Source organism: Hippocampus guttulatus, chromosome 18, assembly GCF_054856545.1.
Source record: "Hippocampus guttulatus isolate MCC_2025c chromosome 18, RoL_Hgut_1.0, whole genome shotgun sequence".
NCBI lineage: Eukaryota > Metazoa > Chordata > Actinopteri > Syngnathiformes > Syngnathidae > Hippocampus > Hippocampus guttulatus.
Genome location: NC_141278.1, coordinates 4,221,071 through 4,238,709, shown reverse-complemented (window position 1 = coordinate 4,238,709; position 17,639 = coordinate 4,221,071). Strand labels below are relative to the sequence as shown.

The window sequence follows — 17,639 nt, the reverse complement described above, 5'->3', positions numbered from 1 at the left end:
TTTGTACAAATTGCAACACTCGATAAAAAAAAGTTGATATTCATGTGCTCAATCTCACGTTTTCTGTTTTTTTTTTGTTCTTTTTATTTTACGGCTAATTCCTGCACTGCAATTTGAGCAAAGTGTTTGATGTTCCGCCATTTTAATTTCTGAATAGGGATGGGTCGGGGGGGGGTGTGTGTCAAGGAAGTGTCACGGGCAAGAGGAAACCGCATTGAAGCGCGTCGAAAGCATAGCGCCATTGGAAGTCTACAGATGATTATGCAAATGTAATCTGCTTAATAAGCACATCCGAAGAAGCATCCATTACAGTTATTTGCGGCCCACTCCGCCACCCCAAAATTCTTTTGAATAGACTGAACTTGAATTTCAATTCAGTGCCGGGGATGCTCAAATGGAATTAGTTGAGGTGGCCTACTCTAATATCCGATGGCAGCTGCATGGACTGCACCTGTTTTTGCTTTTGGTTTACGGGGCGATTTGCGCAAATCGTTGTGCTGGAAATGGAGGGAATAAACATGCCTATGAATAGTTCTCTCTGGTTTAGGGATGGGCATAATAATCGACTAATTCATCTGCAATTGGAATTGAAACATCGATTTAATTTGCCCAGCCCACAAATACTGCTTGTTTTTGCCGGTCGCTAGCCAATTGCACACGTTCACCAAAGGACAATTGAGAGCCCGTGTCAAACCCTTGAATTTGGCCCTTCTGTCAGTGTGAGTGTACACAAGTGTGGAATCGGGCTCACATCAGCCCTGATTGTGGTTAATAGCGTTAACCCACCTTTAGTGTTGACGATCGTAAATATGGAACCGGTTTAACATTAACACTTGTTGCCCATGACCATTTTCCAAGCAGATTGGGGAGGGAGAAAAAAAATCACACGAACCAGACCCCACACCACATGATAATCACTCAGGATAATCTTTCAGAAACATGCGGCAATCAGACCCTTGCTGATTTTGATTGCGCCTGGGATGGGAGGAAAAATGCTCAAATTTGTCTTCATTCTCAGTATGTGTGATCGCAAATATTGAAGAGGTTTAACAATTACGATTATCAGCACTGCGCAGGCCAAGAAAAAAAAAATCAACCTTAACACACACTGAACCGCAGGATAATCGCCGAGGATGGTCTTTCACATCCAACAATTGGCCCTTTGCCGGATAATTTGAGCGCGACTGTCAGAATGCATGTGCCCGGTTTCAGGATTTGTTATCGTAAATATTGAACATGTCTAGCATGTATGATTGTTGGCCCTGACCATTTCCAAGCAGATTGAGGAGGGGAAAATGAAAACCCCCAAACCACAGGATAATCGCTGAAGCTAATCATCGAGAGACATCTGATAATGGGGCCTTTGCTGACTTTGTCAAACTGATCATTGTGCACCCTGCTCAAACTAGAAAACTCACAAACTCTCGCAATCGTGTGACAAATTTTGACGCTCCTCTCTGAAATTGACATCACAGATGGCGGGGGGGGGCCCGCTTCCCGATAGTGGAGAAACGGCGCTCGGCTTGTCCCTGCAAGCAAATATCAAAGTCAACATTGTGGCCTAGCAAACTGCGCGCTTGCGCGTGTGCGCGTTAAGTTTGTCCAGATACATTTCCCGTCAGTCGGAGAGGGCGGCGGTGGCGAGGGGCCGCTTCTGCAGGAAACGTCCGCTTCTGCGCGAGTGGAAAAGTGTGCGTGTTTGTGTGTTTACACAGGCGGCGAAGAGTTGTGTCGGTGCATATGCGCCTCGTGGCCGTCTTTCTTCCTTTCCCTTCTCTTTCTGTGAACGGCTTATGTGCGAGTGATGTCATGTTTGAGATTAGCCAGACAGACAAGTGCACGTGTGTGTGTGTGTGTGTGTGTGTGTGTGGGTGGGTGGGTGCACTTCCAAAGCGTTTTATATACCTGGTCGACTTTGGCACGTGTGTGTGTGTGTGTGTGTGTGTTCCTCTGGCATGACTTAGGTTTGTTTTCCATAATTTCTGAAGGGGGAAAAAAAGGCAGATGGACGAGGCCAGAGAGTCAACAATCAACATGTTGATTTATGCCCGCTACTAGTTCCTTCCATGACGCCCACGATTACTGCAAAAAAAACCCCCAAAAGTTTGTTCTATGTAATTTGTTTTATTTCTTTTTTTTTTTTTTTTTGACAGCATGAGAGACTTACCCATGCTGAGATACCTGTTGATTTATGCAGCTTGCCCGCGTCGCCCAGGATGAATATGCGCTCTGTATGTCTGGGCCACCGTGAGTTGGAAAGCTGCCTGAGCAGCCACGGGCACAACCAGACGTTATTTGGCTATTCTTGTTTGAGCAAGGTTTTTCCTGAACGCTGCCAGGGATGCGTCTGCTTGTCAGCTCGTAAAATGGGATTCCATGAATTTGATTCGGTGTCTGCTCTTGCTTTGAACAGGTTGCACTGACGAGCGTGGTTTCAACGATGTTCAGTACTTTTACACATGCTTTAGTTTGTGTTTTTCACACTGGGGCTTCCTTGAAATAGTCATTTCTTTTGACACCTTCAAGCTGCGTCGAATGGCGACGTAGTTTGTAAAGTTGACTTATTATGGCGGTTTGAAAAAAAAATAGGATGGTTGGGTCTTTGCTTGACATACAGCAAGGGCCATGCAAGAATGCAAAATTGAAAACATAGCATTGCTATTTTTGATGGCTGTTGACTAATCAGATGTGAATGAAATGTTTGATGGTTTGATAGCTGACCTGAAATGATCAAAACAATGATTAAATATCCCGCTTCTGTAGTCCTGCCTAACCGAGAAGCAAGATTCACCCTAGACTGGTTGACAGCCAGTCGCAAGGCGTACAGGGCAGACGAGAGCGGTGCCAACCAACTTGTGTTTAGGTGGGAACTGTACATTTTGGCCACGCCTTCTGCGAGCGTGACCGGGGGTGTGCGGGACGAGCGGGTGTTTGCGTGTAATCACGTGCGTCGGGCCGTCATGAATGGTGCGTTTGAGACGGAGCGGAGTGTGGAGTTCCTCCCAGGCCAGACCAAATTGGAAACAGAAAAACAAACATCCCCCCGCCCTCCAACCAAGTCAAGTTACCACCCCCCAATATACCGGCTAGTGACGCTGCCTGACCTGTCTGGCACAATGTAACAGCCTATAGTCGGACGGGACCACACACACAGCTGTGGAGCAAGGGAGGCGATGGCTGTACTGTGGTGGGAAGACATCTGTATGTATGCGGGTGTGCGCGCGCGCACGCGATTGTGTCCCGGGCACTCACGAGTTGGAAAAACAAGCAGGAATCATGCGAAGGTTTGTCGAGAGCTCAGTGACGGATTGATGGGAAAGACAGAGCCATGGAAAGAGATTTGAAAAGTTGGTAGAGGCACACGAGTGGAAAGGATGGAGATAAGTCACGCCGGAGACGCGGCGGATAAGGAGAAAAACAGAGGAACTGTGATGGAGTAAATGAATGAGGAGCCGCTAGACCCAGTCGGGGCTCCGCGGGGAAAATATTCCAACTTTTGACGGGAAAGAAAGTCCTTTTCCCATTGTGAGTGAAACAATTTTTCCATCCATCCATCCATTTTCCGATCCGCTTATCCTCAGAAGGGTCGCGGGGGGTGCTGGAGCCTATCCCAGCTGTCAGTGGGCGGGGGACACCCTGAACCGGTTGCCAGCCAATCGCAGGGCACACACAGATAAACAACCATCCACGCTCACACCTCGGGACAATTTTAGAGTGTTCAATCAGCCTGCCGTGCATGTTTTTGGAATGTGGGAGGAAACCGGAGTACCCGGAGAAAACCCGGTGCTGGAATTGAAGCCGCTCTCTGGTCAAGCGTACAAAATACGCAAGCGGGATTTTTTTTTTTTTGTGTGTCACAGCAACTCTTACGATGGACGGGTCTTAAATGAATCTGACAAAATACAGCCCTGGGTTCTCACTGTGATATCACTATATCAAAACCTTTCAGTGTGATTTTTTTGGGGGGTTTTTATGGCGCAAAACCACACTCATAGTACCGCTTCGAGATGGGAAGGTCTGAAAAATGACTCATAATTTCTGTAATGACTCATAATGCGCTTGATTTTTCTCGCCAGCAGTCTTCTGTTTCTCTTCCAAAACGCCCCGTATCCGTTTTCACATAATGACTCGCTCGCCATCGCGAATGGGCGCCGCCTTTGTTTTCTACAACCCAGACAAAAGTTCGAATGGCCACGTGGAGGGATGAGATTTCCGCCACGGCGAGGGTCATTGTAAAAGCCTACAGGAGAAATTGTCGTCTTCTGACATCGGATTGTAAACACCGAAAGTTACACACACAAATCCCATAGTGACATTTCAGTTTTTTTTTTTAAATTGACCTGATGGGGCTTGAAAGGACAATAACGGGAAACAATATTAGCTCCTTTAATATAGACCGCCACCGCTTGTTAGACCCAGCCATCAATGCTCTTTCAATCGCTTTATTAGAAAGCGAGAACAAAATAAACGGCATATAACACTCAGACCGGCGAAGAGTTAGCCTGTTAACGACCAGCCGCAAACTGGAACTCACAACAGCTAAGACGACACTCACCTTCTGATGCCGACACCCATGTCACTCACCAGGCGGGGCCCTACCTTTTAAAAGCCATACACACTCAAAGTCGCAGTGTGGAAGGTGAGGATGGCAACCCCAAGTGGACCACAGTAATACCTGCTTCTCACATGCACGTTTTTGTATTTAATCGAATAAAATCTGTTTTTATCTGATTAATCTGTCGGATAATCTGTAGCATGACTCATTCTATTGTTTCTGCACCATCGACCCGATACCGTGGGTGACGACCTACGTTGATCGTAGTAGTTTTCCATGTTCCACAAATGTCACCGACCGCCATATTTCGACGCCGTCTGGCTCTCGTTTGTGGGATGGATTTGATCTCTCCATCTACGTTGCAGTCATATTGGCAGCGTGGCATGAAACTCTTTTTCCTTCTTCCACATGACACCCAATTTGCGAGTCTTGGGGCGGGGGGGGGGAATTGTTTCCCGTAAAATTTGTGCTGATATGAAACGTGGTTGCATGTTAAAATGTAAACCTATTTGTGTTTCTGCCTTCTTCCAGGTGCTGAAGGTGACTTTTTCCCCCCCTTTCACAAAAATCGACAAGTAAGGATCTAAACCAGAAGTGAGACTGGACCGCCACCTGTTTTAAAACTTCTCCCGTGGATCTACAACACGCTCCATCGGGCTGCGACGCATAACAGCACCAGCAGCAGTGGACCAGAGCGAGCGGATGCCATGTGGAGTTTAAGACCCTCCTAAAGCTCCCCCTGACCCCCTCTTACCCCCCCGCCCCCCCCCCAAAAAAAGCTGAAGGTTTGGCCGCCATGGACCTGCGTGGAGTTATGCGGCCTTGCTGAGAAAGGAGAGCTTGGATTTAGCCTGAGCTCCACTTTTACTATTTTTTTTCGGAGCAGAAACCTCCGGGGCCTAACTGAGCCGCTTGAACAGAACTGATGCCCAGGCATGTTTTTATAACCTGATGACCAGCAGAGGTAAGACATACTTTTAAATACGTTGACAGTAACATCCATAATTTAAAAAAAATTACACTAATAATAATCTCCATGACTCAAATTATATGACAAATTCCTTCATTGTTAAATCTTGAACAAGATTTGATGTTAATAATCTATTGTATATTTTTATGTATTTAAAGTGGGGTCACCGACAATATAAACTCCAATAATTTAGATTTTGTATTAATACATCAAAATGTCATGGCAATGACCTATTTTTCTCAATGAGTACAATGAAATGATCAAAGATTAAGTCATTCATCAATTCTCATGGGAAAATATATATATTTTTCCATTTGTCCATTTTTTTGTGTGATAAAATGTGCATTGTTTTGTTTTGATGTTTTATAATGTATTTTTAGTTTGTATTTTATTTATAGTTATTGTATTATTATTTCTTTTATTTTCACACTTTTTTTTCCAGTTTATGTTCGATGAGATGTTTCTTGAAACACACACTTGTCTGTCTATCTGTCTGTGTCTATGTATATACAGTATGTAAAATGAAAACTTATATATATCAGAATCAGAATCAGAATCATCTTTATTGGCCAAGTATGTAGAACACACAAGGAATTTGTCTCCGGTATAAAATGTGTGTGTGTGTGTGTGTGTGTACATATACTGTATGTATAGTACGTATTTATGTATACATATATGTATGTATGTATGTGTGTGAATGTGATTATTGTATGTGCGTATCCACTCATCATCATAAATAGATCTTGTTCAATGCAATTAAAATTTATCATGAAAGTTAAAAACTCTGCTGGAGTTCTGGCCCAAAACCAACCAACCAAAAAAAAAAAAAAAGCAAGACTTTTGATGATGACTTTTTCTGTCATTGTGTGTTTAGATAAACAATTAGGACAAGCCTCAACATATGGGACGGGATAGACACGCAAGGCCTTTTAAGCACGTGAGTGTGTGCGTGGGCATGCATGCGTTTGTTCGTGCGTGTGTGTTTGTATGTTTTTCATTATGTGGTACAGTGGCTTTTGCTTAGTGATGTTATTCAGCAGGGCGGGTTGCTTTTAACCGCTTGATGCTTTTAGCTGTGGTCTGCGTGCGCGCTGGTGTCTGCGACTGTCCATGGGTGCGCATATTTGCGTGTGCGTACATGCGCACTTTCGCATGTACGTGCCTGTATGTTGTGGTACTGCGACAGCTTTGATGTTGCCAACACAAGTCGGATTTGGAACATGTTTTTGTGCAGTTCCCGAAAAAAAAAAAAGCAAAAAACTGAAGGAATGTCAAGTGGAGACAACTTGATGGAGCCTAAAAGTTAAGTCGGGCTGTCATTTCAAACGCGCACTCGTTTCTGACGTAATGGCCCTGCCGCATGGTCAATGCTACGTCTCTGTATGACTCTGGCCAAATATTTTCGTGTTTGTTGTTGTTGTTTTTGCAAATGTTACATCATAGTCAACGCAACACTACTATACTGTACCCCACTTGGTTCAGTCTTGCGCAGATTTAGTCGACAGGCAAAACAAAGTATCCCATTTACCGAAACTATGTAGGGGTAGAGATGCTTCAAAGAGGTAGCGGGCTGGTTAAAGACGGGTGTAGCGCCATCTTTAAAAAGACTAATTGCTGCCCATGGTGCATCTATGAAGCACTGCGCCGTGTTTGTAAATCATTTTGCCCATGCGATTATTATGATTATTATTTTTTAAACACATTTGTAATGAATCTAATCACTTTGGACTAAGGCTGTAACAAAATGTACCCCCACAAATGACAAATCAAAAGAGCGGTTGGATTGGAGAAAAAAAAAAGTGTTGCCATATCGACACAATCCCCCATAAACTGCACGAAACAAGACCCCCCCTCCTCCCCAGACATGCTGTTCCTGCCTTTGGTAACTAAAGGATTTTCTAGGTTTCGGTTGATAAAGAACGTCTGCCTTCACACATTCTCTCCTGGGGTTGGAATCTTGCTCCATGTTAGTCTACCAGTTGTTAGCGTTTTAGCAACAGTTGTTTTCGAATTTTGGTTGTTCTCACTGTCGCGCATTAAAACACTTGATGCTCCATCAGGGCTGCAAAATGGGCCTCTGGAACAGGAACTGCCAGTGCATCATTCTGTAGCACGGCCATTAGCCCTCACTACACTCACCTTCACGCTCACTTTTGGCGTGAACTTTTTTTTTTTTTTTTTAATCTTTGTTCGACAAAGTATTTCCCTGGCAGAGACATCTAAATTGTGCAGACAAAGATGGATAAAGGCGTTGTCGCCAGACGTCACCGCAATTAATGACATCATTTGTTAGTTTGCTCATGATTGCCTTGTCATTTCGGCGAAATGACAGAAGTGCGTTAGGCGTTGTGTGTGTGTGTGAGAGAGAGAGATTTCATAATTGATTAAATGAATGGAAGAGAGTAAACACAGTGCAGTTTCATTGTGGTCGCAGCTAATGTGACTTTTCCCAGGTCACTTGCGCAGTCTGAGGTGGGCGGGACATGAATCCGTCCATCCATCTTTTTGGTAATTAGGAGACGAGCGCTTATAAATTAAGGGTGTCAAAAATAAATCTGTGCAATTAGGAGAAAACTGCAATATCAACATAACCTCAATGACTTTACAGGAAATTTGGAGCACTATCTTACCTTTTTTTTTCTCCCCCTCCCAAACATCCAATCCAAAAAGCTTGTGAAGTGTGTTGAAATGTCGAGTGTAAAAATGTGACCTTTTGCTTAGCCGTGTGTTTTATGAGGCCACAGTGTTATCGAGATTCCATTAACTTGTATTTGTTGCCAACCTGCTAAGCTCTTTTTCAAATTTTTTTTCTTGACCATGCTCTGAAAACCACGTTTGCTATCCAATGATGATGATGAGATTCAGCCTAGCAGCAGCACTAAAACCAGAGGACAGTCATGTTCCCGTCCACACAAATATGCACACCGCATGCTTGAGCGGTCTGCTCACATGCCTCGACTAAACTGTTGGAGGATTTGCGATGTCAAATGTTGAACAGGTTTAACATTTATGATTATTGGCCCCAACCATTTGCCAAACAGATCAATGATTCTCAACTGGTGGGTCGGGGGCATCTAGTGGAAGACGTTCTGCCTTCTGCAGAAAGAATATAGCGGCTCTCCCACGTACAACATACCATATCGCGTAAGCGTCAGGAAATGTTGCTTATTTGCGCTCTGATCTGCAAACTGTAAACAAATACGGTGCCGCTTAGCTTCTGGCTAGTAGATGCCATAGCTAGCAAGATGTTATCGGCGGTACGCTCAACTCATTTGAAAGCCGCGATTAAAAATGTAAGTTACTGTACATGTATTTTCACAGGCTGTTTTGAAACTACCGTGAACAAAAGCAGCCGCTCTCTTAACCACTCCTACTTCCATATGTGATTAGATGAGCGAATGCGGAAACTTCCACCTCCACGCACACACCTACTTCTGTCTTCCACTGCGGAGGACAACTACTTTGGTGTTTTGTTCATTTGTGGTGTGTGGTGAGCCACTGTATTGCAAGTCCTATTACTCGGTTGTTAGGTTGTCAGTATGTAAAAGTCGCCAAAACGATCGCGTATGACGGATACGTCGGCCGAGCTAACGTAGGTGAGCGCTCTCCCTGGCGCCGTTCATCAGAAAAACGGTAACAAGACAAAAGCAGGGCCAGCAGTGGGTCCAACCTAGATTTCCAATGCCCACTTCATTCGTCTCCCGACTGTTTGTAGCCGGACTGCGTTGAAATGCCTTAATCGGATCAGGTTTGAAACCAGCCACATTGCCAACGGGCATACAAACCCGACTCGCCGTTCAGCGTGAACTCGGCTTCCCGAGCCTGATCCTGCACGCTGGGTTTGCCTCATGAGCAATTACGCTGCGCGTTGCTCCTCGCCCCCACGCCAAGCCGAGCTACAGCCGCTCACCTGCTTGTATGTGTGCCGCCACAGGGTGTGTTGTCCCCCCCCCCCCCCTCTCTCTCTTTTTGGCTACCACCTTATGCCGTGGCCAACTGAACAAGTGTTAACAAGCTCCGTGCACACTGGATTTATTTAATCCATATGCCGGTGAGCCGTACAGCTGCTGCTGCGAGTGCGTGTGGGAGGAAATGATTGCACCGTCAGCCGCCATGGCGTTACTGAGACTGTTTTACTAAAGGAGTTAAACATTTAAGATGCCTTTTTTTTTTTTTTTTTTAATATGCCGTCTGCCGTTGTGTCCTGACGCTATTATGGCGAAAAGCTTTCAATTACACAAGCGCTGTGGGGTGTTACTGGCATGGTGCTTTCATTAGCCGCCAGCTGAAGCATCCAAATTTGCCTGAAGGATAAAAAAAACTGAAGAATAATCCAGCCATCCATTTTCTATGACATTTATCCTTGTTAGGGTTATGAATAGTCCCATCTGACTTTGGATCAAGTGAATATATTCACTTTCCCTTGGCCTTTTAGGTAAATCTTCTCTGCATGTTCTGAACTCTTCTTTCAACACTGTTGTCGTCTGTAGCAGAATTAGCCGCGTTGTTTTTCGTCGGCTTACAAAACGAGCAGCGTACTCATTTTTATTTTTATTTTTTTGCCTCGCTTGCCTCAGCGAGCGATGAATCAATTCCACACGGCTGCTTAATCCCAGCGTCGAGCTCCGCAAATGACCCAACGCGTTGCCATGTTGAGTGTGGCGGCGGCGGCGTGCTCACCACCAGTCCACACTGGCTGCCAGAGTTGCGTGGTGGAAGTTACTGGAAGTTTGGATTGCTAGTTTGGAATATCGCATGGAAACACATCGCTGCTTTGAAGAGCCACGCCACAGCCAGCCATTCACTGCGGACTTTTTTTTTTTTTTTCCCCCTCTAAATTTATTACCTTACTGTGCTATAGTAAAGATGTAATCATGCCAGGACAAGCTAAATATCAGCTGTCTTTATGGGGCCGGTTTAAAAGGCCTCAATTGGAATATTAAATTTGGTAGCAATGGATAATTGCCCCGGAATACCTAATGCAGGATGTGAGTGTGCAAGTGTGCTAATCTCTATGGCAGGTTCCTTGCCATTAGCGCACCGCCGAACAAGGCAGCAATTCATTCAGCAGATTTAACCGTGCGCGCGCGTGCGTCTGTGTGTAATACTGTGTGTATCTGGATGACAGGTTTCTAAATGCAGAGTTTGTGTTGTTTTTGGGAATTGTTTCCGCGCGCCTGTCTGCACCATATGGCCCTATGTGGAAAAAGGCCTCTTTAGGGGTTTGTGTGTGTGTGTGTGTGTGTGCGTGCGTGCGCGTGCGCACACGTCTGTGTGTTGTGTGCGCACACGTCTGTGTGTTGTGTGCGCACACAGCGGTCGGCTCTGCCCAAGAGTTGAAGCTGTAAAAACAAAAATGTCTTGAGGAAAAGAGAGAGAGAGAGAAAAAAGGGCTGCACTCTGAGCGGTGATGTCAGACGCTACCTCGCTCACTTTCACTCGCCAGCTAAAGGAATGACAATGCGGGATTTCACGCTGTCACCGTGACACCTCGCCAAATTCGGTGCACAATGCTGGAAGGGAAGCGTGTTGATGATTTCATCGCTGTCCCTTCAGAGCGCCATAAAATATCTATTAGTCATATGATGTGAATAAAAGTGATGTACATTTCAGTACTGTCATCACTGCTTAGTTTTAACGACAGATGAAAACCAATGTTTTAGTACGGCTTCCTTACAGTCATAGCCAGTTCCCCAATACCCAGTCCTGGCCAGATTTAAAAAAATAAATGGTGGGTTGGTTGTTCAGGAAAAGCATCCCGTCTAAAAACGATGCCGAAGAAACCGCGGGAGTGACTCGTCGCCGAAAGTCGCAGCGTCAATCGTACTACGTACTCTTTGACGACTGCAGAGAAAACGTAGCGGTCGGGACCGTTAAGATGAGCGTCTTAACGGTACCCCGCATATCGAGGTTCGCTTGCTCGCCATCACATCCGCCAACCATTGGCTGAGCTGACCTGTTTTTGTGAGTTCCACTTCCGTCCCTTAGCGAATGTGTTCCGTGGGGGAACCCGTCCGCTCGCTGCCAGACAGAAAAATCTGAATATGAATACAGTAAATGTACCATGACACCTCCCAGTGAGAGCATTGATATCTTTGGCAACAATATCGAACTATCATATCTCCAGTTACTCTGCAATTCCGACCCGTCATGTCCAACACTTGCTGAGTATGGATTTTCAAGTCCTGATAGTGTTTCTCCTGGTTCCGAAATGATCACTTCTATTCGCCCCCCCCCCCCCCCCCCCCCCCCACACACACTCCTACCCACCTACTTTTCTCGTGTTTTCTTTGTGTCCGTTTTCCTTGTGACTTTTGGTTTACTTTGGCGGTACAGTTGGCGCAGTTGGTCGCCAGTACCGAGACCTGCGAACAATCAACGTCTCGCACATGCAGAAACACTTGAACGCACTCCTCGTCGCTCGTCATGTGCTGACAGATGTAAGAAGATCGATGTGCGCCCGCAAAGAAACCTAAAATTTACAAAGCCTTCATAGAATTTCGGTTTGATAGACTATTCAAAAAAAAAAAAAAAAAAAAAAAGAAGGGGGGGGGAAGCTTTGCTTAATTAGCTATAATTGCTCTGTCTGTAACATGTTTCGACTTGAACAAAGCAGTCATAGATCTACTTCTGACTTGAGTGATCATAAACCTCAGACTATTAGGTCAAACAAAGGCAAGCAAAAAAAGCGAGTGTTTAGACACAAAGTCCTTAGAGAAGTGGCTCACTAACTCAATTTGTATTGTAACAGCTGCAAGAAAGGCCTTTTTGTTTCTAATGGCTGCTCTCTTTGGTTTAGTTTCAACATGTTCCATCTAATGTACAACATCTGTTAGGAGAGCAGCCTCTCGTTTTGGTGGCTCCATCAAGTTTCCGCAGTGGGGTGGGCTCCCCCCCTCCCCGTCAAAAAAAGAAAAAAGAAAGGTTTAGACTTCATGTTAACATGATCGCAGAAGAAATTCTTTATTAGTCCCCTGGAGGGGGAACAATTATTGAACTCTGTCGCTGTCAACTGAGAAGCATATATCTGCAGATTCTTTTTGGGGGGGGGTAGTTTTTTTTTTTTTTTAAGTCCAGAAACTGCAAAAAATATTCACACTCAGGGCTGTGCGTTGTCAAGAGCTAAGAAGCAGCCTCAAGCACCAGTTAGCAAACACTGCCCCAGTGGAATGGATAATCAAATGGAACAATATATATATATACATATATATACATATATATATATATATATATATATATATATATATATGTACAGTAATGATTTAAAACTTGTTAACCTAGATGAGTCAAATAATTTCGCGCCGCCTGTCGAATCAGGTCGGGTAAGACCGAGACGTCCTGTGCGAACCCCCCCCCCCCCCGCGGACTTGAATTCACGCCTGGTCGTAACGCGTCTGATTGGATCTCCCATGCAAATCAAGACCGGGGAGGCAGCAAGTCAATTGTGCTGATCGCCCGTTGATTAAAAAGGAGAAAACCGTCGCAGCGCTCCAGGCAAAAACCCGATCGCCTGGGGCTTTTGATGCACTCCTAATACATTTTTTTTCAGCCAAGTGTAAAAGTCAAATCAAAAGTTCTGCTCATGGTTGAGCCAATATCCTTCATTCGTGCTGCCTCCTCATGCTTACGGCACACTCAGGGAAAAAAAAAAAAAAAAAACACTTGGAGCAAAAAATAATCAGTGGTTCTGAACTGAGGTCTGGGACCTCTAAGGGTTCGTAAATGCATTTTTTTGGGGTGTGGGGTGTCAGCAAAGTTTTAATAAATTGTCATTTAACGACCTATTACCACCCCTATTTGGGCCACCTAAAAGCTCCGATGTGACTTGGTTTGTTTATTGAACATAAAACATATACAGTTATAATTTGACAGAAAATACGGTAAATAAAATAGTAAAAAAGAAAGAAATCAGTCTTCATTCAACCCAGTTATTATGTTCAAGGGAGTAGGAAGAAGTAAAAAACGTATCTAGTCCTACCTCGTTGACTGTGCCATATTCCGAGCATTTTGCAAATCTTTTTTTTTTTTTTCCTTCTCTTCTGACAGAACACATTTGTTCTTGTTTCTATGGCTTTTGAATTGAGGGGGCAAATTTCTTACCTTAAAAGGTGTCACCACCCCCCTCACCAAAACCAAAATAAATAAATTGAGGAACCCTGACGAAAAACAACATGGAAGTTACCAGAGAGGAGCGATTTAATGATCACTAAATTCATTCCTCCTTGGCTTTCCTTTTTGTCAAACCTTTACCCATCCTCCCATGAGGTTTTCCATTTGATTTCCATTGTGCCACGCAAAAGAGCAACATCCATGTCCTCTGACCTCGCCAAACCTGAAGCATCCCCTGAGCTTCTAAACTATGGATTTGGCGATAGATAGCAAGTCCCTCGGGACTTGATTAACGAGAGGCGTCCGACTGCGGCCTCCTGCGTCTTCTCCAGGCGCGAACTCTTGTCTCATCTCAGACTCCCTCTTTGCTCGCGGCGGTATCTCGACGCAGCCGACCGTTCTGCAGCCACGTCCAAACATTTACATTTCTACTTTCAAGTGCTGTTTATATATAGCCTTATCTGCTATCGAGCACGCACCCGTTTCGCATTCAGACAGGGACGGTCGGTGAATCAAGCCTCCGTCGTACTGACATCAACACCGTTGCTATGTCCATAATAGGACAGAGGGAGTAAAAAAAAAAAGAGTGCCACATAGACACAGGGAGGGGAGCTCGATGATTTGCCACCACAGTGTTTTGTGGTGAGGTGACGCATGGAACGTCGGGGACTTTAGCACACGAGATTTTCTTTTTTCAACAGAGTTGCATTGAGGCGGGTGTCCTCAACTTTAAGGAAGCTGGACTTAATAGATTTCATCGTGGAGAACAAAGCGAGCGAGCGCAAAGACCGTCAAAGCATCAGTTGTATTGTGTGGTGCGATAGAACTCATGAAGGCAGCACTTCATCACCGAGCCACTAAGATTACACTTCAATTAAAGTTGTCAAATCCATGCAATCGAGTAGGGGTGGAATGAGTCCTAGAGTGATTTGATTACTTTGGTTTAAAAAAAAGAAGAAGAAGAAAAGCTTAAGACCTTTTTTTTTTTCTTTTGCCTTGAGCGCTCGCTCACTTATTTACATGCACAGTGTCAGGAAGAAGTTAAGTCCACTGACAATGACACAGCGACAATTTGGTGAGAAGGCCAACTTGCAACCTGCAAAATAAAACGTATGTGTCTGCCGGTAGTGTAATTCTTCTTCCTGTTTGGAAGCGCAGTTCATGGTGCACCCTCAGCCTCATTTTGAGGACTCAATTTGTCATCCCGACCCCTACTCGGACCGAGGCATCCTGACCCCTCGACATCCCCGTCTGTCCAAAACAAGACAAAAAGGAGAAATACGCTCCGGGGATCTGCAGTGTGTCACAGCAGCGCGTGATGCGCCCGGAATTTGACACTCGGTCTTATCTGCGTGTGTGTGTGAGTGTGTGTGTGTGTGTGTGTGTCACGGGCCCTCGTCGTCGATGTGTAGTCAGATTGTTATCACGCCGTTTGACTCCCATCTGCTTTTAAGGCAATGAATTCACATCTCTCCTTCCTTCTCGTCTTGTGGGCCTTTTCTTGTTCTCATCTCTGGTTTTAATCGGTACTCCCGCCACCCCACCCCACCACCACCCTCCCTTTTGTCTGACTGTTTCGTCTTGCGAGACTCACACATGACTCTGTTGTCTTGTTTTTTTTTTTTTTTTGGGGTTGGGGGGGGGGTGTAATTATCAGCCAGACACCAAATGCTGAATTGCAGGTTTGGCGAGTCTTCCAAGCGATTGTTTCCTCAGCCAACAATGACCTTAAAACTTTTGAGGTGCGACCGGACCCCTCAGGTGAGATGTTTGATTGTTTCTCAACCTGCAACAAGAATGCAGGTTGAGCTCCCGCCTTCCACCGGTGCATCTGGACCGCTACCAAGATTGCGGTTTGTTTGACGAGCGCCGAGCTCCAGCAAATCAGGTGGCCGGCGAGGGAATTATTTATTTTTATTTATTTTTAAGGGGGTTGGGGGGGGGGGGGTTCCCTCACTCTGTAACCAACGCACATGTATATTCGACGTTATACGACCGAGACTCTCGGGTTTTGACTCGCTGGCTGATGACACATCTGTCAGTTTCCCAGAACATGACAAAAGGGGAAGCCTCAACCAGCGCAGCCATCTTATCGTTTCTTTTTCTTTTTTTTCCTTTTTTTGGCAGTATGTGCGTGATTCATCGGCGGCGTAGATCAGAGGAGGATCGGGGCGTGGAATAAAAGGCAGACGGGAGATGTTGTCAACAAAAGATAGTCGATGAAAAGATTAACGGTGTATTAACTGCTGATCTCAGCAGTCAAATCTTGTGTGTTTATGTGCCAGCACTTTTGTGTGTGTTTTATTTTGTTTGTTCATATCTAAGGGCGTACCAGCAGTTGAGACGGGCGTGGGAATGGCAGATTGCATTCCTTCGCCATCTAAGATTGTCTACATTTGCCTTCATTATGACTCCACACCTGAATCTATTATGAAGGAGCGGGGAGGTAACTTGGCCCATCCAAGAGTCATCATACAATGCGAGGCAATGTCCACTTAACACAACGCAAAACGCCGGCAAGGGGCGAGAATACGGAAGATCGTGCAAAACCACGATGACGCTTGGTTTATGTCCCATGTGCTTCAATTTGTGTCAATTTTTCTCTGCTTCCAAAGCCACCTCCGTTTGTATCGCGGTGACGCGACACCAAATCGCCCCCGGGGCTCGTCTCGCACAGAGCAGATGCAGCCCAACGTCACTGAAGTCATTGAGGGTGAGAAAATGCCGTTGCCACACGCGAATGTCCTGTAGCGTGTGGAACTGAAGAAAAGTTATTAAACCCCAAACGTTCAACCGTCATACATTTCTGAAGCGTTTCATGCAATATTGTGATCCCGCAATAGTTTTGCTCATGGTTATCCGGGCCGTGCCTAAATAGTGTGAGGCCATTATTTCAACATCAATAGTGACAGTTAGCGTTTCAGTGGGGAAAGGCAAGGCAACCTTTTAGAAAACAGTTAAAAGGTGTGACGTCTTGCTGCGCGTCATCTGGCTGGCAGACAAACTGGAAAGACGTTTCGACTACTGTAGGAAGTAAACTCGGTTTGGGCGATTTGCATTTGTCTAACATTTGGGAGCGCGGCTGTCACGGAATTTTCACTGTGACATTTATGGCAAGTTAGGATTCTCTTATCCCAACATTAAAACAAAAAACAAAACAATGAATCTTTAAATGCTTGCCCCAGTCAAAGTAAGCAAATCATTCTCAAAAAACATGTCACGCACAGAGTGAATTGTCAATGTCTGCTCTGAAATGAATATACTGTATATGTAACATGTACGCTTTTTTTTTTTACATCTATAGACTTCATGACTCAAGAAGTACATGTTTTTGTGCCCTGCATTGTCAGAACTGTTACTATTATAGTCACAGTTTCATCATCTTGGTTTTTTTTTGTATTTATTTTTAAACACTGAGCTAGTTGTGTGCTGTGTAGTTCCTGCGGGCGGGTCGCAGCTCTTGATAAGCATCGGCTTGCCGTTTTTTTTTTTTTTTTTTTTTGAAGGACAGAGGAAATGAAAGCTCAGACTGAGGCCTCCGAGGCTTTTTGAACTGTCCCCGTGTCCGTTTTGTGCATTTTTCATGTCCGTATGTTTGTTGTATGCTTTGGGTCTCAATGCCACCACAGCCTCTCTCTTCTGATTGTTTTTTGTTGTTGTTGCCTCGCGGCTCTTCTGGCCTTTTGTCACCAGAGTGGGACTACTTCCGGCATTTAATCCAGTGGTTTCACCTTGAAATACTGTAAATTATTGGCACCAAATCATTGAAACTAATAACTTCCAATTTAGTGCCATAACAAAATATTTCAATTACCGCAGTCATGTAGAATGCAATGAGTGGAAACGTAATCCGTCTGAATCGATCCTTATTGGATGATTGTGCGCGTGTTGTTATTGCACAATTTGCGTCCCAAGTTTTCCCAAATTGGCGAAATTCCCCTCAAAGACGCGCGCCCTTGCACGTGAACATTCACTTTTCTCTGTATCGCGGTCATTTATTCCCGG

General features: G+C 44.9%; 1 protein-coding gene across 8 annotated transcripts in view; it reads left to right on the top strand.

The window, feature by feature from the left end:
* trps1 (trichorhinophalangeal syndrome I) overlaps positions 1-17,639 on the top strand; it is a 144,481-nt gene that overhangs the window by 77,993 nt on the left and 48,849 nt on the right. For 4 of the 8 annotated variants that reach the window (XM_086136942.1, XM_086136941.1, XM_086136944.1 and 1 more), the window contains one exon: positions 5,087-5,519. In XM_086136942.1, coding sequence (XP_085993068.1) covers positions 5,507-5,519 — 13 coding nt within the window. In that variant the 5' untranslated portion in view covers positions 5,087-5,506. Of the gene's footprint in view, positions 1-5,086; positions 5,520-6,399; positions 6,463-15,608; positions 16,348-17,639 lie in introns of those variants that run through there. The other 4 variants (XM_086136946.1, XM_086136939.1, XM_086136945.1 and 1 more) reach the window with 3 other exon arrangements.